General features: G+C 37.5%; 1 protein-coding gene across 2 annotated transcripts; it reads left to right on the forward strand.

The window, feature by feature from the left end:
* The first annotated feature begins 16 nt into the window (after positions 1-16).
* On the forward strand, positions 17-26,926 carry NUCB2 (nucleobindin 2). Of its 2 annotated transcripts, none has more exons than XM_068398910.1 (13): positions 17-262; positions 11,385-11,528; positions 12,188-12,295; positions 13,615-13,741; positions 17,134-17,237; positions 18,904-19,089; positions 19,748-19,838; positions 21,408-21,466; positions 22,981-23,073; positions 24,123-24,212; positions 24,763-24,933; positions 25,268-25,349; positions 26,791-26,926. In XM_068398910.1, the coding sequence occupies exons 2-13, from the start codon at positions 11,385-11,387 to the stop codon at positions 26,901-26,903; spliced, it is 1,368 nt and encodes a 455-aa protein (XP_068255011.1). In that variant the 5' UTR covers positions 17-262; the 3' UTR covers positions 26,904-26,926. The 2 variants fall into 2 exon arrangements, with proteins under 2 accessions (XP_068255011.1, XP_068255012.1); XM_068398911.1 differs by having other exon boundaries at positions 11,385-11,516.
* Positions 26,927-27,436: the final 510 nt, after the last annotated feature.

The raw sequence follows: 27,436 nt of genomic DNA on the forward strand, positions 1-27,436 counted from the left end.
TCTGTCTCCATGGCAACGGGAGCCGGGGCTGGTGGAGTGCCGTTGGGCTGTCGCGCTGCCCTGCACCTCGCCGCGCAGCGCAGCGCAGCGCTCTACCGCACCGCACCGGAACCGTACCGCGCCGCAACTGTACCGCGCCGGGCCTCGCCGCGGTGCCGAGCCCCGCAGATCCTCAGGAGGACGCCCCCTGCATCCCCGCGCGCACGAGCCACCTCGCCCTTAAGAAGCAGCGGCTCCTCTCCCGCCGCAGAAGGACCGAAAGGTAGCACCGCCCGTCCCAGGCCGCCTCCGGGATGGCGGTGACCCCCTCGGTGGCGGAGGGGGGCCAGCAGGAGGGGCCTCGCGGGCGCGGAGGCCTCGCAGCGGGGCAGCTCCTGTCAGGGAGAGCCGTTGGCCGCTGCGTGTGGGGGGTGCCGCGCTCTCCCTGGCGGGACTTTAACCGCCGTCCCTCCTGTCAGGGTGAAAACACGAAATAACGGTGATGCGCGGGGGAACGGTGCGGTGCCGCGAGGCGGGCGGGCGAGAGCAGCCCGCCGGGGCGAGGGGCTTTCTCGCATGTGGGGGGGTGGAGGTGGCGGGAGAGGGGAGCAGCTGAAGTTTGGCCGAGAGCGTCCCGCCGCCCGCCGGGAAGGAGCCTCCCTGCGCTCCCTTCCCTCCATCCCTCCGGCCTGTGTGCGCGGGCGCCGGCCGCCGGAGTCAGCGGCGCTTCAGGAAGTAACACTTGAGCAGCCCCGCTGGTGGACGCGTGAGCGGTTGGCTTTAAAGCACCGGGAGAAATTAATGCATATCGGGCAGCCGCAGCCAAAGCTTCACTGGCGGGTAATTGCACAACCGCAGGAAAAACTTCGGCTACTTTCTTCGGGAAACTAGGTTGGTTTCACTAGAAAGCGTGTAGCTTTTCAGCATTATGCTTACTATAGTACCACTGGAGGAGCCAGGTAAAATGCTCTAGTGTCAGGCTAGCAGCTGTACTCAGAAAATATTCCAAAAAGAGGAAAAAGTTGAAACATGGTTGTAGAGAGGTAACTTTTTTCCTGAAATGAACATGGCTGTACTTCTCAAAAGAGTTCACGTTTGGCAACACTTTTTAGTCAGCCTGTTGTTTGAGTTGTATTTGCTGTGGAAAAATAATGTTCAAAATAATTTTCAAAATTAGACCATCACAGTAACAACGATGATGCACGAGTACAGCATGGTATCAAGTTGAAAGTGGACGTTTCCTTTGGGTTTTGTTTGTCATCTTGTTTTCTCCCACTCCAAAGAAGCATCCTGTAGTTGACTCAGCATTGGTGGAGTTCTACCCCAAATTCTGAAGTGACTGTCCCTCTCAACTAAAGAAAGCAGCACGGGAAAGATTCCTACTCTAAAGACTGGATAGGAGATGAAGAGCTACTCAAAAATTGTTTGAAACCAGGTTTTGTTGTAACTTTTGTGAGCGTATGCTTCAGACTCATGAAAGGTTTATGGGAGAAGCGCACATTTCTGTGACCACTTAAGATCCACTTACATCTCTTACTGTCATTTGCTACACAATGATCTTGTACAGTCACAGTACAACATCCACCATGGGCCGCAAATTATTAACTTGACTACATACAGTACCTACTAACTGTGATTATGTGTTTTCCCTTTTACTCGCTACTGTAATCTTCCGGACAGTGGCAGTATTTTATTTTAGAATAAGAAAAATAATAAACAAATTGTGTTGTAGTCGAACAATGTGAATCTCATTCACTTCTAACCAAGATAATTAACATTAAAAAAAGGGGGAAACAAAATTATAAATTAATATTGCCCATTGGGTCTGCTTAAAACTTCCATTAGCTATTGAATGCAAAGACATCTAATACAGGCATCTGATGTAAATTTCCTTGTGACTTGATGCTATAATACAGCTTGAGATACCACTATTTGGTATCTGAAATTATATTCAGAAAACCCCATCAAGCAAACGAAAACTAAGCAACAGCAACAAAAATAATTATTTTTTAGTAAGACTAAGGAGAAGTTTCTCTAACTTGGCTGTGTAGTAATGGTAGTGCTGCTGAACATAAACTTGGCTTGTATGAACCGAAAGTTTAAGGTTTTCTGTCAAAAGCTGCCCCCAAGTGACACGTATATAACTGAAATTGTAATCATGAAAGGGGAGAGCAGTAGTTCTCTGAGATAATAAAAAAATGTAAAATATTATTATATTGACTCAAATGTCAGAGGTGTGAAAATATTGACTCATACTTCTAGTGATATACTGACTAAACAAATGCACTTTACAAAAGAAAGATAAAATCATTTACTGTTAAGTTAAAAACCGATATCAGTGTTGCCTTGATTTGAAGTCCTGTGCAACAAAGATGTTTATCTAGTGAGGTATTGTACTCTTGTCTGTTTGATTGCTCAGTAAGCAGAAGAGATCTCTGTGAAGTTCCTGTTAGATACATAGCAGACACAAGCCTTCTGGATAGGGATATTTTTGTATGTAGCTAAAAGCATGGCCAGGTACTTAAGCCAAATCGAATGAAACCAGAGGCAAAATTTTTCAAGAGTTTTTGCTCTTACGTACTATGCAAGATTTGACAGTTGGAACAATGAAAGAAACTGCATTTTATTATTAGAACCATTTTAATCATATTCAGTTGTAAATGTTATTCTTCATCATAGATAATTCAGGAAATAATGAATAACAATTCAGGACCCTTTTCATGATTGCATTTCTCATGCTTTATATTCTTTATAAAACAAGAGTGGGACGTTTATGCATATTTGCATTCCTAAGCAAGTAGAAATCAATGGGAATTAGCAAATTATGGAAATAAATCTCATTAGGCAGCTATTAAGTGCCTAAATATTTTTAAATCTGGTTCCATATCATTACATCTCGATTTATTCTTGTTAGCTACTTTTGTATTTTCTTTCCAAAGGGGAATGAAGTCCTGGGGCATTCCAGGTTTACTTTAGCATCATCATTGGTTGTTAACTAGAGCAAAATGCATATTAGTAGAATACTTGAAATACTTTTTGATTTGAGATTAGCGTTTGAGCAAGTACTTTGGTTGCATGTAGTAGCATATTGGAAACAAGGTTTCTTCTTATGCCAGCACTGACAAAACTGCTGTTTGTATTTATACAAAATGAATTTGTGATATTCCAGGTGTGCTGTTGTATTTTGTTCTGTGTGGGAACTGAATTTGTAGTACAGGAAGCTAGCTTTGTAGTGTTTCTTTTTTTTATAAATTTGCTTTTGAAGTTGGTAAGAGTTTTATTAAGTATGCATTGAATTCAATACAAGTTTTTGCTTGAGTATTGGCTTCATAAATCTTTTTCTGTTGCCAACTTTATTGGAAAGAATTGATAAAATCATGCAAGTTCTTTTTAAAAACGAGGCAAATTGTTCAGCGTTCTTCAGTTAGTAGGAGAGCTTTGTAGACACCGATATTTATTTTTCTGAAATGATGATAGGGAAGTTCCTTGTAGGCAGGTAGTATTATACATATATATGTGTGTTTGTGTGTGTGCACAGAGGTTTTAAAATAATGAACCATTAACATTGGAACAAGAAGAAAAAACAGTTTTCAAAGTTTGCTATGACAGGGCTAAGCACATGTAGCAGCAGCCGTATGTTTTGCTTCTATGCCGTCTTTATTTCTGGACATAAAGTTGTGTTGTAAATAGGACTTGCTTCTTTCCCACTTGAGCATTCATAATTTATGTTGCCATATAGTATCCCCCAGCACTTGGGTAACTCATTTAATAAAACAGCTGAAGTGAATTTTTTTTAAAAAAAAGGTTCTGTCAGCAAATGTTGTACTACACACAGTTGAGGCATGCTGTCTTTTCTGAGAAGCTGAAAAAAGAAACTGTTATATCAGCCAACTTTTAACTGTAAAGAGAACGAAGCAGATAAAGTGCAGTGAGAAAAATGTAACAAATACAAGTCAAGAGAAAAGAATTTAAGCAAAGTGAACAGGAGGAGAAGAAAGGATTCTACTGCCTTTATGTACTTAAATAATACTGTTTTATATAAAACTATGTTTACATACAGTATTAAAATTCTTCTTGAAAAAATAACGAATGTCTCCTGGTGCAGAGAACTGAGTGAGATGTACTCTAACAAAAGATTAGGACAGCATATCCAGGTTGAAACCTGTTAGACATTGGATAGAAAAAAAGAAGCAACATCTGAATCATGGGGTTAATGGACAACTTGACAGGAGAGAAAAAACACTTGAAGGATAATGAAATGAAAACTGTTGCTGCTTGCGTGGGTGGGACATTTACTGAAAGAGGAGAGAGGGAAAATAATGCTTACGTATTAACTTTTAAAAGGATGAATTCTCATTCGGGAAGAAAAGTATGCAGGTGTTTCTTTATTTTGAAGGATAACCTGTAAAGGGAAAACTGTTGCAGATTGTAGCCATTTCCCTTTTCACGTCGTTTTCTGTTTATGTCTTCAATGAGAAATTGTGTCTAGAGGATTGGTGACCTAGTGAAAAGACATCTTCATCACAACCAGAGGTTTAGCTTAGCATCTTGAGCTGAAACAGGTTTTTGCACTTCCTTCTCAAAATTGTTGCCACATTTTAGCTGTGCTAATACCAGTTTAACTCATGGACTAACATTGTGAAAAAGACACATTAACTATAGATTCATTGACTTTCATCATTGATTAAGGTATGATAGCTTACAGAGTCTGTGCAGCAAGTCCTCTTGAAAGAGCAGGGACGAACTAACACTGATATTTCAGGTGTTTCCAAACAGAAAATATGGCAGAAGGCTAATCTGTTTCTGCCTAATTTCAAACATTTAATGTATTTTTTAAAAGATTTTATGAGCTAATCAACTTATATCTTTGCAAATAATTTTTGAAGAAATGGAAAAATGCATGGAATTGAACATTCTCTATTTAAACTGTGATATATGGACAGGTATATCACTGTTTCAGAGACATGAAAACAGATTCAAGATGCTAGATGGCTAGCTCAAACTGCTGAAGGAGTACTTTACATAGTTCAGATACAATATTTGTAATATTCTCATTCTAGTACTGAGGTTAGAATATTCTTAGAAAGATGAAGATCAGTAGATCTATTTTATCTCTTTCCTGTTTTTTTAAAATGCAGCACTGCATATGAAGATTGTTCACTTCTCCAATGTACAGCATTAAAATAGGAAGTCACAGTACAGTCATGACTATAGAGAATATTGCTATCATCCTGCTGTCTGCACTGTATCTCACACATGTTTAATTACTTCCATATCAGATACAGCAGGTGCATGAAATTTTATTAATAAGTAGGCTTATTTGTGTATTCTGTAAGTCTGGATTTATGTTTACATTGCCCATCATGGTACGCATGGGTTTGGCAAGTGAAAACGTGCGATGTGACATTTACAGCGTTGTGCTGTCTTGCTTCGTAATAATCTGCTGAGCTTCTACATGTGCAGACACTACGCAGTATACACTGATATCACTATATGTTTTTGCCTATCTCAGTTTTAGAAAATTTGACATTGGGTGTTAACTTCTTTAAAAAATATTTGGGCTTTACTAGGAAGGCGATGGAGACACGGGTACCAGAATTATGCTGTTTTCTGAGCAACAGGGGTTAAGTTAATGAAAAGTAAATTTTCAGGTTTATATTATAGACACCTGGCAGTTGTGTAAAATAGGTGTGTAAATGCCATGTATCTGCTTGTGTTAATGTTGCTAGAACAAACCTTAGAAGCTGCATTTTGTACTTACCTTTCAAAGCCCATAACTCTTTATAGTTCGAATGTCTGATCCTGTTCCACTGAAGTTGATAGGAATTTGTGATTAACTTTAGTGGGATCAAGATCAAGGTTGCTGGCAGACAGCCTGCTTCTTTTTATTTCAATTGTATTTTTCTGTTCATGCAAGTACATTGGTGGCTCTATTTTCTGCTGACTATCTCATTCTTTTGGCTCTTGCTCTGTTTTTTTTAAAAATACTTTATACTCAGAGAGGTTTTTATTTTTCTTTTTTCCTGAAAGCTTAGGATATTGACTTTGTTTATAAACTACAGTATATTTCAGTTCTGGAGCACTACTTCTATGATTAGTTCTATTTATGTATTACAAGTAGAAATGTTTGTTTATCCATCTAGGAAAGATGCGATTGATTTCTGATACCAGCAGATTAGAGTTGTGCTACCTTTTCACCTACATGTCTTTGACTAAAATCACTTAATTTCCAGATGACAATTGTAACATTAGCTCTGTCCATCTGTCTTCAAGAAAGTAACCAGTCAGCTGGGCAGATTCATGACAATTTATATTTCTATTAAACTATACAGCAGTAGGAAGAATAGTAATAATAACAGGCTGAAGCGATGCACCCATGGCAGGGCACGAGGCTGTATGCTGTGCATGATGTACCACTGATGACAATGACAAAATTGATATTTCCCTTCTTCTGCAGCACTGTGATTGTCTGTTGACTTGGTGGCTCCTAGTCCTTACAGAAGAAACCACATTCCTGGGTTGGACACATAGATTCACCCTAAAATGCCTGTGAAGGAATAGGCATCCAGGAATGGGTTTCTCAAAAGTCAGGAACTGTTGAATGTAGCTGGTAACAGGCTGAGAGTGGGATGAACTCTTCATAGTAAAGTGTTTAGTGAAACCAAAACTGAAACCACAGTTTTGCTCTCATCCTGCCGCTTATCACCCTTCCCGCTAGTTGCTGAATTTGAGAATCATGCTGAGTTTTTTCTTGCAGCTGATTAATGTTAGAATTTGCAATGGGCCCAGTTTTCTATCTAATGTGTCAGAGCAGAATGTGCTCAGTGACTCAGTTGGGACTCTCAAACTCTAAAAGGTGATGCATGTCTTTGTCACCTGCTTTTATTAAGGAAATTTTAATTAGTATAGTCTTGGACTAATAGATACCTAAATACAGTAACTCTGTCTTCACTAGGTAATTATTTTTTATTCTAATAAATATATTTCCAGCTTACTTGTTAGAGCACAGATTGTGTAAACAGTTGGGTTCCTCAAAATTCTGCTGGAAGTCCTGTGTTAAGCATTGTAGTCCACAAAGTCAGCTGCAATGATAGAAATATTTTTTGGTTATTTATTTTGTTCTTCTCTGCTTTTAATTCTTCCTGGTACTTGTGGATTTTTTGGCCTGTTTTATCAAAAGGGTTACAATGAAAACGCCCTATGCTCAACCTGAAACAAAACTGCCTGATGGGCAGTACATAGCCTTCTTTTTAGAGCAGCTTATTACATCAAATAGATGTGAAGAACATATTGTGATATATCCAGTCCTTCCCCTTATGTATGACAGCGTGTAATTGCAAAGGTTGGTATTTCCAAGGGAACCCAAATTGCCCACGAGCACAAATCCTGCAGAAAGTCAGCAGACCCAATGGCACTTAGTTTGGTTAGGGCTTTGATAGATCAGCTTTGCTGACTACTGCAGAGGTAGTTTAAGATGATATGGCTCCAGTTGTTCATCCCAAATCTGCTGGAGATTAGGGCTCCCTCATATAAAGTTTGGCAGACCAACATGTTTGCTTATACCTCAGTTGTTTCAGTTCGGCATGGATATTTTATGTATCAGTTTTCCTAAGTAGCAAGGGAAAAAGTCCTAAAAATTTAACAGTGTGCCTCCCTTGAGCCTAAACTGACAATCCCCATCTCCACAATTATTCATGTTACTAGAAGTTGTAGATCAGCAGCTTTAAAAAGATTATTTATGTCTTTAAAAGACCAGGTGTCATTTTTGAAAGTGTTGGCTTTAGTACTTGCCATAGGCGAAGAATGAATCAATGCTGTAACTATGGCTAGCACTTGAGTTTCTGGCTTCTCTGCCATGGTTCATCTCACTACACGACCTGTTGGTCTTTCATGAAATGAGCATGCTCAAATAATAGCCACATATGATTTTAAAAAACACTGTTTACACAGCTTATATAACTACAGTGTATATGAAAATATTTTGGTCAGGAAAATATTTATCCATCTATCAGGGGTCCATATTTTTAGCATTATCAGAAGCTACAGTTTCTTTAAATGAATACTTCAAATATACATAATGTTTTAAAAAAATAACTTTTCTAAAAATAGTGAGAGTATAGTTATTATACTCATATACTTTATAAGTCTTTAGTTTTTTATTAGTTTTGTTTCATATCCATTGCATACTTAAAGCCTTTCACTTACCAGTTTACTAGACTGCCCCCATTCATACTCTGCTAGAATTTCAGCAAGGTGGATTTTTGTTTTACTTGTACATTTTTTTGACTGTGATGCTCTGTGTTTAGAGAAGTTCTTGCTTGGGCTGTTTGTCCAGAATCTTTCAAAGTAGATTTTGAGGTTCAGTTCTCTCTTATTAATTTTTAAAATACACTTAGTTGACAGATACTGAATTAAGTGTTTGCCTTACTTTTACTTTATTTGCTGTTTCTTTCATCTGAAAAGGAAAGCACAAGGGCTTCCTCACAACATATCTCAATCTGCTTTGGAAGTGAACCACCATCTTGCAAATATTCTCAGTCCTACCTATAGAATTTATAAACCTTTCATGTAAAGAAACAATGCTCTGATAAAACCTGTAGCATAGCCTAGGCCTCCCAAGGTTCTTCTATTTCAAATGGGATATTAAAGGACTGGAAAAGATTCAGGAAAGGCTAACAAGCATGGTCAAAGATCTGGAAAAGCTTCTGTAAAAGGAATCAGTAGGTAAGCTAGCACTGTTTAGGCTAGAATCATAGAATCGTTTTGGTTGGAAAGGACCTTTAAGATCATCAAGTCCAACCATTAACCTAGGACTGGTGTATGATCACTGTTGGAGAGCTATAATATGGAAATGGTAATTAAGAATAAATTGTTTACATCTTTTCCAGTACAAGAACTTAGGGGGTCATTGGATGAAGTAAATGAATGACAGATTCAGAGGAGAGATGGTTCAAACAACATGTGTTTTCTGTGGAACTACTTGTTACATCTGTAACATAGGGTGTTACAGATGATACAAACTTTTAATGGGTCAAAAGTCGATTGAATTAAGTACTGAAATAAAAATCCATCAAAGTAAAGAAAAGGTACAACCTGAACGTAAGAAAGGCCAAAATCTCTGGTTGAGGCAACCTAGAAGTGGCAGTGAGTATCACTCTGTTCTCATGTCCTTCCCTAAGCACCTGTCACTGCAGATAGGACCCAGGGCTAGAGGGCCCTTTGCTCTTATGGAGCAGAGGTGTCGTTATGCTCCTGAGGAAGCATATTGAATTATAAATATGATGAGGGCTGGTCATGTTATAGATAGTCTGTTACAGAAACACTGTTTTCTATTTCTATCCAACCTGCTGCATAGGTTAAGCTATTTCCACTTTCCATTTGTTGTATTCAAGCCTACATGGTGATCTAGCTGTGTTTGTATGTTGACAGGTATATCAAAATGCCTTGGTAAGGATAAAATAACAGGCAACAGTGTTCAGAGAATGACTCTAACACCAGACATGGCAATCTGCTTTTGGAAAAACAAGGACAAAATTAGGTGATCTTGTCCATGCAAGACAGAAAAAAATTAAGTGACAGTAGGGTGATCGTTGTCTGCCAGCTAAAAGAACTGATGACCTGCATCACATATAGACTTATTAATGTTATCCATGCCACTGATACATAAAATGAGCTGTGCCACAAACAGATACAAACTCAACTGATAGCTCTAGCTCAGGACTTCCCAGCTGCATTGTTGATCTGCCCAAGTAACCTAGCCTGGCCTTAAGATCCAGCATTAGGACAAGAAGGGAAACTTCTGGGATTTGGTTTATAGAAGTCATCCAGTTAATACTCAAAAATATTCAGTCTTGGCATCTACATCAAGATTAGGAGATTTGAAAACCTAGCATTTGTTAGGTATTATCATTTCCTGTGATTAAATCCTGTTGAAATTGCAAACCTAGGCACAGCATAGCAGGATGACCATGAGCCAGCAGTGTGCCCTTGTGGCCAAGAAGGCCAATGGCATCCTGGGGTGTATTAGAAGGGGTGTGGTCAGCAGGTCGAGAGAGGTTCTCCTCCCCCTCTACTCTGCCCTGGTGAGGCCACATCTGGAATATTGTGTCCAGTTCTGGGCCCCTCAGTTCAAGAAGGACAGGGAACTGCTAGAGAGAGTCCAGCGCAGAGCCACGAAGATGATTAAGGGAGTGGAACATCTCCCTTATGAGGAGAGGCTGAGGGAGCTGGGTCTCTTTAGCTTAGAGAAGAGGAGACTGAGGGGTGACCTCATTAATGTTTATAAATATGTAAAGGGCAAGTGTCATGAGGATGGAGCCAGGCTCTTCTCAGTGCCATCCCTTGACAGGACAAGGGGCAATGGGTGCAAGCTGGAACACAGGAGGTTCCACATAAATATGAGGAAAAACTTCTTTACAGTGAGGGTGACTGAACACTGGAACAGGCTGCCCAGAGAGGTTGTGGAGTCTCCTTCTCTGGAGACATTCAAAACCTGCCTGGACACGTTCCTGTGTGATATGGTCTAGGCAATCCTGCTCCAGCAGGGGGATTGGACTAGATGATCTTTCGAGGTCCCTTCCAATCCCTAACATTCTGTGATTCTGTGATTCTGTGATTTGTATGTCAATATTCTGTAATTAAAAACATCTGAAGTATTGGAAGTATTTTTTTGTTCGTGCGTTCGCTTATTTTAAAGGAATGACCTAGGCAAAGCTAATCAGACTTGCTGTTGTAGATCTGACAGTAGTGCTGACATTGAATCTAATGTGCTCAACATGGCAACAACAATAGCTCCTGCTATCCCATCTGGTAATGATCAGATGTTGGTCTTTTTTATATGAAAGTAACAGGTATTTGCTATAACTGAGCAGAGTCCATTTAGGCTCTTTTTGCTGAAGATGTGATTAAGAAAAAAGTTTCAGAGAATACTTGTCATTCTTGAGCCTTTGACATATAAACCAAAAGATGGATAGGTGGACATATTTTTATCTCCAGCTATTCCCTCATCCCCAACAAAAGAAAGAATATCTCTGCACAGCTTGTATGCATTTCTCATTTTTTTCTTAATGAGTGCTTTCTTTTACATAATACTTATATGAATAAAGGGTGTCAACAATGCTTAATATTAAGTACGTACCGTTATCTACATTTATTGCCTTAGTAAAGAGGCAGCTTAATCCAGCAAAAGTAATGCTTCACTGTTGAGTACCAGAGCATGTAGTCAGGAAACTGGCACTGACGCTGTAATTACAGTTTAATTCTTTGAGATTTAGTGTTCCTTGAGAGCAGTAGAACATGTGGGAAGTGGGTTATTACAGGTACCTATATAAGAATGTCAAAATTTCTAATTATTACAGTATGATAACATCATTTATGTTAGTTTTTGTGACTTGGTCTCATTTCAGATGAAGTGGCTATCTGTCCTGCCCCAACAGTGTATTTTGCTGATGACATGTCTCCTAATGGCCTTGGAAGCTGTACCTATAGACATAGATAAGACAAAAGTCAAAGCAGAAGGCCACGTAGAAGGAGAGAAGGTAGAAAATCCAGTAAGTGTAATGAAATTTATCTAATTAAGTATTTTTTCCTAATTGTTAGTAATCTGGCTCTAGCAAACTCCCTTCCTGAAATTTAGATGTTCTTTACTGGAGTTACGTGCAGGAAGGAAACTAATATTAGCCAGTATTGTCATACGGTCTACCATCCACTATGGTGAGGTTCCATTTAAATTTGTTCTCTTTTATTTTTTTCCCATGAGCTGCTAAAGGTGAGGTGGCACATGGGAGGAATTCCCCAGCTTACAATAGGAAGAACTGCTTACTGTTCCACAGAGACTTCTTTCAAGCGATTGCGTGGTGGCTTAGGAAATTCCACTCAATGATTCAGTTCAGTGTTTCAAATACAACAGTAATAAATGAATTGCACTGTTTAAAAAAACAAAACAAAACAAACAACTATATTAACATGACAGATGCTTGTGTATGACATGGATTCATGAACACTTTTCCCCTCTTCCTTGTCAGTTGCTGAAACAAACGAATCATAAGTTGTTATAGGGCAATGATGCAAATCAGAAAAACAAAAGATATGTAAGAGAGTATAATGCCTGTGGCGCTGAGATTTGAGTTCCAGTTTAATAATTGTATTTAAACAAAACAAAATGTTTGGTAGTGTATTCTTTTCTCAATTTCACATTCTTTGTTTGAAGGATACAGGACTTTATTATGATGAATATCTCAGGCAAGTAATAGATGTCTTGGAAACAGATAAACATTTCAGAGAGAAACTCCAGACTGCTGACATAGAGGAAATAAAGGTAGGTACAAAAAAAACCAAAAAAAAAAACAAAAGAGAGAGAGAGTTAAATTAAGGTTAACTAAATCCATAATCATGAGCCATGTATCTTGAATTCTTTCTTCCTTTTCTTTCTTTGTACTCCTCTCCATTTTTGTGAGCTTAAATTTGCTCTCATTTTTATTTACTTAGGTATTTAACTCTTACTAGATGTTTGTATTTAGTCAAGAGACACTTGAACTTCTGTTCATTAAAGAATATCCCATAGCATAAAAAAAAACCCAACAACAACATATACTTGAATGCATAGTTTCTGCCTATCTACTAAAAAGCCAGTTTCAGACTCCATACAGGTAGGTAAATGTACAGCAAAACAGCTGCAGCCGTAGCTCTCTCACTGTTGCCTGCTGGGTAATTTGGAACACTGTTTTGAACATAGAGGTACATGTGCCTTCTGAGGTTAAGATAGTATGTCACAAATGAATATGACAACATGGAAAAGAATTACAAGAAAGTCAGATTTTAAAGTCTGGGGAAATTGAGGAGTTGTGCTAGAGGTAAAGTCAGTGTATATAGGAAAAAAATAGACCTCTGCTTTCTCTGCTGCTGTCCTTTCTTTTCTGACAATCCACATAGCACTCTCTGCAAATCCTCACCACATTCTTGTCTTTTCTACTTTAGTTCCTGGCTCTAGGTGGTGGCTGTTCTGCATTCCCCTTTATGAGCTAGAAATTCAGCAAGGAACAGGTAGAAAACAGTCTAGAGTGATAGAGAGGAGATCCTGCCTTTTTTCTTTAATCCCTCATGTTGCCGTTGGCAGCTTTTGGCTCCTTTTTCTTCTGTGCTACATCTAGTGTAACCCTTGAACGTTACTATCCATTTCCAGATCCTGATAAATATTCTTGCAATACACATTGGTGGCTGTTGCTGTGCTTGTACCTTCTTTCAAGTCTTACAGCCATCATCAAGTGGATGAAGAACCCAGCACTTTGTGTGCATCTCACTGTTCTTTTGAACTAATTTGAGAACATTTGATCAAGAAATTTGTCACTTCTTAAACATTATTAGGTATTACTGCTTCAAGATCATGCTTTTGCTCTTTGGAGGAGCAACATACTTAGAAATTCTCTTCGGAAAGCTTTTAGGATTCCTCTCTGTTTCTATAATCACAGGCTTAAAAAAATTTGAATCTGCTTTTGAAAAAATTTTTAGATTCTTACAATGTGGGCTACAGTATTGCCAAAGACAACCACTAGTCTGCTGCCTTGCAGCTCATGTCTAATGGGAATCCTAAAGGCTACTTTCTTCTAGTTTTTATACATAACTTTTGTTTTTTGACAGAGTGGAAAACTAAGCAGAGAGCTTGATTTAGTAAGCCACCATGTGAGAACACGGCTGGATGAACTAAAAAGACAAGAGGTGGCAAGATTAAGAATGTTAATTAAAGCTAAAATGGATTCTGTTCAAGGTAAGAATACAAAATTTAACTAGGTGCGTTAACAGATGGGATTGTGTGGAGAGGTGCCCAAAATCCATCAGTTATGCTTTGTTTGTTGTCAACAATAACGACTAAGCTGAAAGTGAGTGTCCTTTCTGAGCTGGCCTAGGGCCAGTAAAGACCCATCTTTATAGGAAACAGAAGAAGAGAAAAGCCATTTGTATTTTATAAGTAACTAAACTTGATTCTGGCAGTGGATTTTTCAGATACTTCTAATATTTTTCAACCTCTTTTTTAATTTTTGTAGTTCATCAATTTATAGATTACCCACTGAGAACTAGTAACATAGTAGGACTATGTTTAAGAATACAGCATGACATAGCATTTCATGTCTTTCAAGGTAGAAAATGAATTTTTTTTTTTTTTACAGTCGGTTAACACAAAAGTTTTCCTTCTTTTTTTAAGCCCCCTTTCCACCAATTAGAGTTATGGTACAGATTTCTAGCCAACACTAAACATTTCAATTGTTAGTACAGAATTATAACAAACATTAAACATTTCAGCTGAAAAATAAGATTATTTTTCTTATTTTGAGGGCAGTTTTAAGCTCCTGAATAAAGAAAAACATTTGGAGTGAAAAAAATTCTCTGTAGCATTTAATTGCTAATGAGATAATTCAAACTCAGGCACTTTCTTTTCATGAACAAAGTATACAGGTTTCTAATGATTCTGATTGCTGTATGTTTGTGTGGGAAATGGTGCTATCCCTTTTTATTTCTTATTACCGAATAATTTTTAAAGTTTGCATTTAGAACTAATTCCGTAAATTTCTTATTAGTGTTTTTTTTTGAAGATAATTATTTGTTCATAAACAAAGATCCTAATGATGGACTGCATGATCTTGTTTCTGAAATGCTGTTTTTCACAAAGAAGGTCTAATAAAAAGGGCTTAATTTGCCTATGCAGATTATTTTATTGTTAAAAACATTTGCAAGTTATGGGGAGGGATCCCACTGAATTGACTAGGTAATGTGTCAATTTAAAATACTCCCAAGAATAAGGATCTGTCTTCTAGGCTAAGCCAAGTTTAGAGGTGGCAAGTAGACTGAAGAAATATGCATGTGCAAATATGTGTTTATGGGGATGTTACTAGAGTCAGGAAAGCATCAGATTAATTTGGGAAAAAAGATATTTACAGTGTAGTACCTTTCTAATGAAGTCTTTAGGTGCTACCATAGTATAATTAATGAATAATAATATAGAGTTGGCTGAGGGCATCAGATCACTTTCCTGTCCTTTGCTTTCTTTTAATGGAAGTTCTAGTCCAGAGAGTACGGTCCACTGGTAGCTAGACAGTGCAGACCAGCGGTAGCCCCTCCACAGGAGTCAGTGCATTGCCTCATATACCTGCCAGACCCCACGTTCACCTTCCTCAGGCAGCTCTTTAGCTGCCAAGAGACCAGTCTGACGCTCCTGTTGCAGGCAAGCAGTCCAGTGACATCATGGTGACACTCACAGTGAGCTAGTTGATAGCAGCTAACGATACCTGATTGTGTACATAGTAATTTTGTGTATTTTGAAATTTTTTAATAGCTTAATGGACTGATTACTTCTAGCCCTCTCTGCTTCCATAAACCAAGAGTAACTAACAGAGCATGCTTTAGAAAAGTAATTCCCCCCAAGAGACAGATCTGTTACAGTAGAAGTGTGAGATCTTACATTTGGGAAAGAACAAGAACAGATTATTACAGTTCACAATATTCAGATGACTACTGAGATGTGAAAACATCGGCAGTGGAAAAACATTTTGTAAAGTTTATAATCAGCCCTGCCAGCGAATACTTCACATCACATACAAGAAGTATGGCCAGATATTCTATAAAATGCAGCTGCATCTGTACACCTATGCAACATCTTGAAACACGTACAAAAGAGCATTCTATAGTAAGAGGAGGCAGAGCTGTTTGATTTCCTTTTCCTTGTTCTCTTTTCCCTGTAACATCACTTAATATCTTAACTTTCTATCTGATCTAAAAAAAAAAACAAACCACACAACCCCCCCTGTTTTCTTCCCTCTCAGATGGATCAGGTTTTAAAAAAAAAAAAACCAAACAGATTTGAGATTATATTCTGCATATATTCACTCCTGATCCAGGTGTGGTTTTAAACATTTGCACCAAGATCCTACTAGACTGATCGGTACAGGACAGAAGAATGTTAGGGGTTGGGTCTCAGATAATACAGTAATGTGGCAAGTAAATACTGTCAAATAGAATGAGTCTTTTCCCATAAATATAACGAATGGAGGAAAATGGGTTTGGGGGCTGTTTTTTTTTGTTGATGTGTTTTTTTTTTCTCTGTGTTTTTGTTTTTTGTTTGTTGTTTTTTTAAAGTCTATTATTACACTTCTAAAAAATGTTTCAAAAACAGGGTAAGGCGCATATATTTCAACAGCAATTATGATCTCACCAGGGAGGAATGATGGTTGAAATCTGCCCCAGACAGTGTTCGCTGTTTTGTGATAATACAAACACAGCATTGAGTGTAAGACAGGTAGTTTACCAAAGAATAACATGTTCAGAATTGTACTTTCCAATTTTTTTTTAAACAAATAAAATATTCTTTGCTAAGCCATCTAGTAAAAGCTTGTCAAAATTGTTATGCATGACATATCAAAATGTATGCTGCTTAAGACAGCATTATTATCTGGCATTAGCAGTCAGAAACCACGGTATCAACTAGAAAAGCCTGTTGTAGAAATGTGTTTTGTTGTTAGTGCATTGTGTATCGATATTGTTGGGTATAGTTCCTGTCATAAGGAAGAGAGAAATGTTTGCAGTTTTTAGACACAGGACCTGACTCTCCATTGTCTTGTACTTTGCATTTCACACAAATGAAATTTGAATATCTGCTTATCTGATTTGATACAATTTTAGACCACATTGTACGTACATCTTTGGCCAGATATAAGTCATTTGCAAAATGTATAGGGCAATAGAAGAGTCAGACTTCTCCCAGTTCAGGAAAAAGATGCAAGTTGTTAGCTTTGATACTGCACATAACTTCAATACCTCATTTATATAAAAGAGAATAAAATGTTTTTCTTAGTTTGTGAAGCTCGAATTGATTGTGCATTTATTTGCTGAAACATAAGCCTTAGCGTGTTAAATTATTGTGTGCAATGCAACACTGACACATCAGAAAGAATATAGTGCAAATTGCTGTCAAGTTTGCCGATCTCCAAGAAAAACAACTTTAGAAGTGTTGCTATAGTTTCCTCCAACAGTGAAAAAATTATCTAGTCCTCAGGGAGCCTCAGGTGCTTACAAGGCACAAGCTCCCATATGAAAGCTTCAAACTTCCTGATCTCACTTGATTTCAAACTTATTTTAATGTTTTACATTTGTGCCTTGTTCTTTCAGACACTGGCTTAGACCATCAGGCTCTCCTTAAACAGTTTGAGCACCTGAACCATCAGAATCCGGACACGTTCGAACCTAAAGACTTAGACATGTTGATAAAAGCAGTGAGTGCTAGATATAAACTACTATGGGGTTTTTTGGTATTAATTATTATGCATTTTTTCTCGGTTAAAGGTGAATCCTTTTATATATACCACTTTTTTTTTTTATAAATTACACACAGTTTTCCTTTTCAGAGAAAAGTCAATTGTCTCCATTGCACACTTGAAAACTGTTGTCAGTGTGCATTATGCTAAAGAGCCCATAAATTTTGGGGTGGCATCTTAACAGGACTTGCATTCATGTGCCAGTACAAACAACTTTGGGAATAAAAGCCTTTCTGGGAGGCATGTATAAATTTAAATTAAATACAGTTTTGATAGGGGTACATTTTTCCCAAGAGTATTTTCTGATTTCTATTTCTAAATTATTTAAGTTTCTCACAGAATGACATAAATAGTCATCCCTAAACTAGCCATTTGATTTTGCTGAAAAACCACAGCAGAGTAGAATTTAAGATACCAATATTAGAAATTGCATATGCTGGGCATGGCATTCAATGTCTATTTAGCAGATTCAGTATCTGACAGGTGTGGGGGGGTTTTTCAGTGAGTGTTTATTAAGGGGATGCAGTTGAGCTAAGCATGGCATGGCTTTTTTCAACTGCTGAAAGGGGAAAAAAGACTTTAATCTCAGATATGCTTTAGAGGGGACTGCTTGTCTGATATGAGAATTTGACAGTTTTTATATTTTTAAAATAAATTGAAAGATAAGGTATATTTTAAGCTTTCTGTAATTTTTGTGCATCTTTTTTACCCTTGGAAAATTTTATCTCAATTTTCTGTAAACTTATTTTTTATATAGATATTAAAGTTTCTTGCCATTTCTGAGCATGACTTCTGGGGAAATTCTGGTTGGCTAGGAGAAGCATATCCTCAGCGAGGCAATTCTTTCTGTTATTATATTCCTTTTCTTGCCTTCTCATTTCTCAGCTGAGATATTGACAGAGTGTAATGGGCATTTTAGGGGGTCCTTGCTTTGGAATTGTTTTTGAAAAAGTACAGTGAATCTGAAAATTAAAATGTAAATAATGGAGAGACTATATCAAGTATGAACATGTTACTTAGAAAAGCACTACCAAAACATCCTTTAATACCTTGAGCTGTCTGAAAGTGATACATCTCTAAACTCTATACAAGTACTTGTCAGAAACTCTACCCTCACACCCTTTCTCTTCATATAATTGGGTTTTTTGATTTAATCTGTATTAGGCTACTGCAAACTAACTCCCATTATTAATGAAGGCACTTTTTTCATTAAACTGTAGGAGAAGCTGCAAATGTTCTTATTCTGAAATAAACAAGGAGTTAATGGCACTATTTGAAGTTGTGCTTAATTAGTATAGGACATACTTAACTTGAGTTAATTTATTATTAATTGATGAGAAAGGACACCTTGATGCCTGCTTACAATCCTATGTAGTTGCAAAAATTGTCCAACAGTTGAACCCTTGCAAATTAATTTCTGTGAAAATAATGAAGTAAGGGGGGACATTTTTGCATCACTGTCACGTGAAAGGAAACTCACAACTAGTCTACCTCATGTTTAAAAGGAGAATGGCAATATGGCCAGCCTCGCCCACAGATCTGAACGATACAGTGTTTTTAGTGTCATATCTGTTAACATAATCATGTGGCATAATCATATATCTACATATATCTATATTTTTAGGCTACAAGTGACCTGGAAAACTATGATAAGACCCGCCATGAGGAGTTTAAGAAATATGAGATGATGAAAGAACATGAGAGGAGAGAGTATTTAAAAACACTGGATGAAGAAAAGAGGCAACGAGAAGAATCCAAATTTGAGGAGATGAAGAAAAAACATGGAGATCACCCTAAAGTTCACCACCCTGTAAGGCCACAGTCTGTTCTTATGTGATTAGGTCAAAGCTTTCCTTTCCAGAGAGATAAAGCTAATGAAGAGAAGGGTATGTTCTTGTTTGTTCTCAGCATTTGCCTCTTCTTATTGACATGGGAGCAGAGTGTGGAAACAGTGTTAAGAGCATTACAAAACCCACTATATATACACCCATTTTTTCTGTACAAGTATGCTATTTATTGGCAGAATTATTATTTACAAAGAAGCTAAAACTGGTGGGGAAGAAGCCAGAATGTTATTCAAAACCATGCCTTCATGGTATGCCTGGCCTTGCAAGAAACTGCGTCACAGCACTTTTTGCTCTAGAAAAGGCAAACTTATTTAACTCCCTTCAGCTACTGTTTCTAGATGAGTCTGTGTGGTCATGATTGGTTATTACAGGTGTTCCTTTCCACAGAATAATGCAATTCCTCGACACTCGCTCTTTCCCTGGGCCTTTCTGTCTAATGAAAGTATTAGACCTGACCAAAAGGGAATTAAAGAAAATTCCATTGATTCCATTTGCAAAATGACTAATCAGAAAATAAAGCCTTGCAGAGAAACTGTAATGCAAAGGTAATGCAGAAAAATTACCTTTATTTAATACTTTACTTAATTTTTTGAAGAGTTTTTCTTTGTAACCAATCTATAGGGAAGCAAAGATCAACTGAAAGAGGTGTGGGAAGAAGCAGATGGACTAGATCCTAATGAATTTGACCCCAAAACATTTTTCAAATTACACGGTAAGAGGTTTAGTTTAATTTAATGAACAAGTGAAGTGACTTTCTGTTACCTTCTGCTGAGGGCAAGTTTGTCTTATGCTAGGATGAAGTCTTACACCTCAAGCAATTTGGATGAATCTGAAGAGTACAGAGGACAAAATATTTATGTTATTGTTTGTAAGTTTACTGCAAAGTTTTAAATGGGGTTTAAAAGTCGAAAACAGAGTTTTGTTTAACTACTCATGAAATCATACAGCCAATAACCAGCAGTGATATCTCAGAGAAGTATGGGTACTTAGAGGGCTGTCCATAACTATAACTTTGCTTACACACTACATACTAGGAATAAATCCTCAGAGGTGTGTGTGGGACAATCTGCTTTCTCATCATCTCTGCAGATAAGGGCCAGACACCCCTTATCTTTGGAGTGGTCATAGACGTGCCAAGCCTCTTCAGAAGCTGCAAGATTCCCTTAATAAAACAAAAACCAAAATGCCCCCCCCAGTCCTGCCTCTGTATTTCTGAGCAGTGTGCAGGTAGAAACAATACAATAGTAGCAGAGATGAGGATGCATCTCAATGGGCATTTTGCTTTAAATGTGATTATATAAATGTGTAACATTATATTCCAACATTGTTAAATGCTTCATAATAAAGTACCCTTAAGCAGATCCTGCCTGGCACTGGGCTGTGAAGGGTTGAACAGTACATAGAATTTGACTAATCACAAAGATGATAACATAACTGAAGAAAAGTTTTCTAGCTTGAGTCTGAACTTTTATCTTGGTTTATAAAATATATAACCATATATCATAGTTATTAAACCTTATGTTTTCCTTCTAGAAAGAGATCTTGAAAGATAATTTTCTGAAAATTTTTGGTAGCTTTTTTGTGCAAATCTTACCAAAACAGAAATAGCTGAAATAACCTTTTGCCTTAGAGCTTAGTATATAAAAAACTTTGAAGCAATTAAACAAAAATATTGCATAATAACACTCATTTGAAGTAGACATTCTCTTTCATTTTCAGAGGTAGTATAACAATATTCAGAGTAAAAATGTAGGATAAAAGATAGATCATTAGTTATCAAGTATTCTCCTCTTTGCATTTGTCATGTAAAGTCATTTTACAGTGATCGCTTCTCAAGCGCTGCATATTTATATAGATTGTCATATAATTCTTTAGGTTTTTTGGAGAGTCATACTGTTGCTTAACAAAGTTTTTTTACAGATTTTTGCTACTCCTGAATCTATTTACAAATTTAGTTGTTAAATTGGGACAACTTGTTCTCGGTAATATTTTTTGGCAACTGCACTGTGTGCAATCCTGTTATTTCAGTTTGCTAATCTAAGAAGTAGGGAGATTGCTCCAGACTTGTCCAACCAACCAATGAAAAATGGCAAAACAGTTCAGCCAATGCCTGATAAAAACCTAAGCAGAAAAAATGACCTATGTAACCAGCATCTTGTTAAATGAGGTTTCTAATTCACATGAAATGTGTATGCTGATACTTACTTAACTCATGGAGAACCATTAAATGTATTACTTTCTGTACATACTCAACTTGTATTTTCAACACTTCTTTTTGTAGATGTCAATAATGATGGTTTCCTGGATGAGCAAGAATTAGAAGCCCTATTTACTAAAGAGGTAAAAAAAAAGTTCAGAAACTTAGCTTATTTCAGTAAATGGTTACAGGGATGTCTGTATTTTTTCCAAGCATATTTGAGGGCTTTGGACTACAAATTAGAGCATTCATGCCAAGTTTTGTGCATCTTTAATATTTCTACAAAAGTGTAAAAACATATCAGCAGGGAAAATAAAGTAGTTGAAGCATAGGACTCAGACACCAGAGATCTAGTGCTCATGTATTTCTCTGCCACAGGCTTGTTTGAGATTTTATAATTAATCTGCAGGATAGCTATACCTGTATAAATTGCAATGCAGAGCACTGCACTCTTGCTGTGGCTAGATGCAGCCTGGTAGAGGTTCTGAAGCTGGGTAGCTGTGCTCATTCTAATGTAAAGTTATAAGACTTGTTGAGAGAAAAAGGGTCACACTTGTGCAAATTGGCTCAAAGACAGGACATTGTGGAAGTGGCGACAGAAATTTCCCATATTTTCTGTCTAGCTAGTTTGGAGCACATGTGTATCTGATAAAGTAGACAGGCTCTTAGTGTCTTTAAGCCTTGCCTGTGAAAATGCAAATTTTAGTCCTTCTTTGCCTCCCAGAGAGGTAATGATAGCAATGCAATGAAATTCTACAGTGATGGGAATTGCAGAATCAATGAGTAAATGAAGGGCCTTGGTCTTCATTTTTCCAGTAGGTTCTGTTTTGGTACAGCAGAAAAAAACCCCTAAACTTCCCATTCAGAGATCCAGTATTATGGCTGTGAATACCTAGTCTTACAATTTTGTCTAGATTTCATGAGTCAGGGAGGAGATGTGCTATACAGTGTATATAGAAGCTTATAAATTCAAACTACTGTAATTTTTTGAAGAAATTAAATTTACAAATACAGATTTCTAACAATACTTTGCCATAATCCCCTCTAATACAACGAAGATATATGGTAGTCTTTTTTGACAGATATGTCCTACCATTTTGAAGCTTTGTAGTTTAAAAACAAATAGTCTGGGGCCTTAAAATTACTTACGGGTAAGCAAGCGAAGCTAAATGACTGAGAAAGCTAAGTAGAAGCAAATAAGCATAAACTCACCAGAAAGACACTGCAAGAAGAGAAGTGGACCATTAAATTAAGCACTCAGTTTGCCTTGTGATATCCTGAATGCTTACAGGGTCAGCTGCATGCTCTGGTAAAAAAGCTACTCTGTCCTGTTCCACAAACCACATGGAAACTCTGCCTGCTTTGAATCAAATGTAGGATCAGACTGTGCATGCTGAAGTCAATTTTACTGTAATGTCCACAGCACTGAATTACAAGAGACCACATGAATTAACTGAAAACTTTATTCTTAGTTATGAAAGGCTCACTTGTTGCTTAAATACTATGCTAAAAGAGGAGAATTACACACACACACTCTATTGGAAAAATGGTGATCTCATATTTTTAGCAACATCTCATGCTACTGTTCCAAATATGGTCTGTTGGTTGAATGAGCAGCTCTTTCTCCAAACTAACGTTTGCTAATTTTGAATTTCAGCTAGAAAAAGTTTATGATCCCAAAAATGAAGAGGATGACATGGTTGAGATGGAAGAAGAAAGGCTGAGAATGAGAGAACATGTAATGAATGAGGTGGGGATTGATGTTCAGTAGAGCTGCTGATTTCCTTCTATGTTCAAGAAATACAGTCCTCCTAACATGAAGCATTGTCCAAGTACAGCAGAAAGGGACAGCCTGTCACACTGAATGCTGTTTGTGCTGTGAATTCACATAAAGTTACAATTCTCAAGCCCCTGTCCCCATATTCTGATGCAAATGCCTGCTGACTAGTTTTTATTTAAGAAGTTCCAGAGAAGGAATTGTGCTGTAGCCTCCATCTTTTGCAGATACTGAGACTCAATAGAAATTCCCTGTGAATTTTGTGTCCAACAGGGAAGACTCTAAATGTGCTTTTGCACTTGGCAAATGGGTAAGATTTAGGTGTGAGAAGAGGGAGTAGAGCAATGTCTTCTTTCCTGTAGCTCACCGTTGTCACTTCAGAAGAGGGCTCAGAGCTCAAGGTATCACCTACAACAGTGAATACCTTTACTGGGTCTGATTGGTTTTCAGCTCAGGAGACAGAGGAAAGAGAAGAGCATGTTTTGAACCACCATGTTTTTCGCTTGTATCTTTTCTGTATTCAACTATATTCCTTAAGCTTGAGGAATGGAGCAAGCCTGGTCTTCTATTAGTCGTAAAGGGAAGCATTTTCTCCCTTCCCCTTAAAGGATTCTGACAAAATTCAGTTGGGATTTTTTTGATGTTTTAAAATCTTCCTATCCAAGAGTGGAGAGTACTCTGACTCACAGTTACAAAATTATTACCAGAAAGCTACAAAACATTTTTCTCAAAAAAAATCATGCATGTCACTATTAGTGTTGGGGCTGTAACCACAAATAATGTTTCCAATAAAGACAATGAATTTTGAACTAAAATGTGAGGATTTACTTTTTATTTCCATTTTTCTTAAGCTATATGAGCTTGCGAGAAAAGTTTTCCGAAGATGCTGCAGGCACTTCCTTGAAAATGGGACAGTTTAAAAATAAAATTATTATATTTGAAGATATTTGCATAATGAAATTAAACATTAGCTCCACCAAAACCCATCCTTTAGGTTGAGTTTAATTTTTTGCTTCAAATAGGTTGACGTCAACAAGGACCGGCTAGTGACTTTGGAAGAGTTCCTGCGAGCTACAGAGAAAAAAGAATTTTTGGAGCCAGATAGCTGGGAGGTAATGAGAATGTGTTCCAAGTGCAACATACGGTACTATTACCATCACTCTTAACCAGGAAACCAAATGGCATGTCTCTGACCTTTGCTTTTGTCCAGTTCTGTTTTGGTATGCGTGTGATTAAGCACCTTAGCTAAATTTAATGTACAAAAGGTAACAGACTAATGTAATGCAGATGTAATCTTTATGGTCCTCACGCAAACAGACAAGGTCTTGCGCCACCGTGTGGATTCTAGAAGAGCTTTTCCCACATGCTTTTCAAACAGAAAATGGGCATTTTGTTTATTAATTGCTTTAAACGGAAGATAAGAACTCAGCTGGAAGCAAGAGGAATTTTTTTCTCCTACCTCTATATCTGTAGTAGAATTTTGCAGAGAAACAGTGAGTGTTCTAACCCTTTACAGTGTCATGTCTGGGTATTTTGATGAAAATTCTGAGGGTTGTTCCGTGAACTGTACTATTCAGCTAATAATCATTTCAGTGGGAAGTAATAGAATTATATATATGCATTCCTGCCTAAGTATTCATGTTTGTATATATTTTCTTGCAGACGCTAGATCAACAGCAGCTCTTCACTGAGGACGAGCTGAAGGAATTTGAAAGTCATATTTCTCAGCAGGAAGATGAACTTAGAAAGAAGGCAGAAGATCTGCAGAAGCAGAAGGAAGAGCTACAGAGGCAGCACGATCAGCTTCAGGCTCAGAAACAAGAGCTTCAGCAGGTACTTATGAGAACAGAATTTATTTTTTTTTTTTTTCCGATCTGTATCCTTACATATGTAATGGCTCATGACAATCCCCATCTCTGGAGCATTCTTTACCTTGATTTCTCATATGAGTTCCAGCTGAATTCTTAACTAATGGTACCACAGCAAAACATAATCTGGTATCCAGGATTATAGGAAACAATGCAAGCATTTCAACTCAGTAGTATACCCATTAACAAAGACTTTACATAATGACTGCAAAATCTGTTTTAAGTGTACTCATTTATGTCACATCAGAGAAAGTTGACAGATTTGAGTTTTTCAACTGTGGTATATTATTTTTCACCAGGTCGTAAAACAGATGGAACAAAAGAAGCTACAGCAAGGAAATCCTCCTGCCGGACCAGCTGGAGAACTGAAATTCCAACCCCGTATGTATCTTTCCGTGTAGATACACAAACTTTAAAATAAGATCTTCAATGTAAAAGTTATTAAAACTATATTTTTCTGTTAAAGCTGTTAATATAATGTGGTTTTAATGATCTCTCTACAGAGGTTCACTAAACTGTCTTTAAGAGGGAAGTATGGAACTCTTCTAAAGTATTCATGACATGTTAGTTTTAGGTAGTATGAACAACCAATTGCTTCAACACCCTCAGAAGAAGATAGCCATAGTAAATCATTGTGTTTGCTCACTGGTGGCAACAAAATAGTCAGGTATATATTTAGCACTTCTTATCCATAACACATTGTCCATGTTTCTTTTGTGCATTAAAGGGGCTCTGCTCTCCCATACATCCTAACTTAGCTTTTTCTCCCCCTGTGGAAAGGTTGAAACTAATACGGCTTTATTGGCTTCTATGTTCATGTGCTAACATTATCAGTAGAGCTCAAGAACTTCTTGATATTCATCTCAAACATAAGGCTTTGGACTATATCCAGGCAGCCTTTTGAATACTGGAAGCTCTTAACTGCTCCTGCAGGGCCAACAGTGGGATTTCAAACCTTAAATGCTATATTCAGTGATTACAGCTCACCTTGTTGAGTGCCCTGAAATTCTATCCCTAAGCCTCTCTGTTCTGTGAAGAGAAATGACTTTTCAGTACCAATTTAATTTTGTCTTTCATTTGCCTCAAAACTGCCTGTGGGTAATTTCAGTTTATGATCCTTGGTTCTGAGAGCCTCACTTCCCAGTTCTGAGAGCTTCACCTTTCCAGAAAGTCACTTAATCAGGTGTCATAAGAATTCATTATATTAGCCAGAACTAGTCACTACTCATTCACTGAGTTAAGGAGATCCAAGTAGACAGTATTTCTAATCTGTAAGCTTCTGGAGCTACTAAGGGTAATTTAAGGGGAAGGAAAAAAAAAAAAAAAAAAAATCACAAAAAAGGAGCTGCAAGTTTTGAAATTTTCAGCAAAGTATGAAAATTAGTATTACTCAAAAGTAGGCAAAGGGAGAATGTTGTAAGTATTGTCAACACAGTGAGGAGTAAAATACAGGAGCAAGTTGTTAATTTTTTTTTTCAAGGTTCCCATATTGGGATTAAAGGTTTCGTAATCACATAATATATTTCAGAAAGAACAATCTCCAAAGAACCAATGTGTTACATAAGTAAAAACATTTCACAGAAAACAGAAACAACTAGTAATCTAAGAGGAAACTCTGAATATTATAATAATGCAGTCTATTGGGTAATCTCAATCTGATTTCATTGTTAGTCACATACAAAATTCTTGATTCCACTTACAACCCTAAAAGTAGAAGGTTTTGTTTGAATGTCCCTACACTAGAAACTTTCCTTTAGAGACTTTTCACATTTGGGGCCAATTTAATTGTGAAGTTACAAATGGTTTTATTCATGTTTTACAGCTGGGGAACACAAAGTTGGAGATGCACCAAAATATCCAGCGGGAGGTGATCAGCCTTTACCACCAGGACACGTCCAAGAACCAGCTGCCAGAACTGATCAAGTTCACCCTTAACCACTTGTGCCTCAACTTTATAGCATCTTTATTATTTTTTGGGGGGGGGGGGGGGGGGGGGGGCGTGTACAGGAAATCAAAGTGAAACATGAACTCTCCACTTTCTTCCCCAGATTGTAAAATCATTGGGAATGTTAGAGATCAAGTATCAATCAGATTTGAATCATAAATTAAACTAATTTTCTCTCCAGTGCATCCACAACAAGGGGATCTTTTAGAGGCTATAATAGAGGAGGGAATTAAGGAAACTATTAATACTAAAGGTTTTTATGGCCATGGGACTGAGCTGTTGAACTCTTCTCTTACAAAAAGGGAGGAGATGTATGCCATTCTGTCTTTAGGCATGTATTGGAATCATCTCAGAGAGGAAGCTGGGAACTGGCCTGAATGTCAAGTTAGGTCTAGTTTTATGTAGAAACTCTTTCCGGAAACGCTGAGAAGCAAAACAGGGAGAAACGAAGACTATAGATAAAGACCTACCATTTCCAGCACTACCAAACCCTTTCTTCTTTGAGACCAAATGAAAATCAAAC

The sequence above is a fragment of the Nyctibius grandis genome, chromosome 4 (genome assembly GCF_013368605.1).
Source record: "Nyctibius grandis isolate bNycGra1 chromosome 4, bNycGra1.pri, whole genome shotgun sequence".
Lineage (NCBI taxonomy): Eukaryota > Metazoa > Chordata > Aves > Nyctibiiformes > Nyctibiidae > Nyctibius > Nyctibius grandis.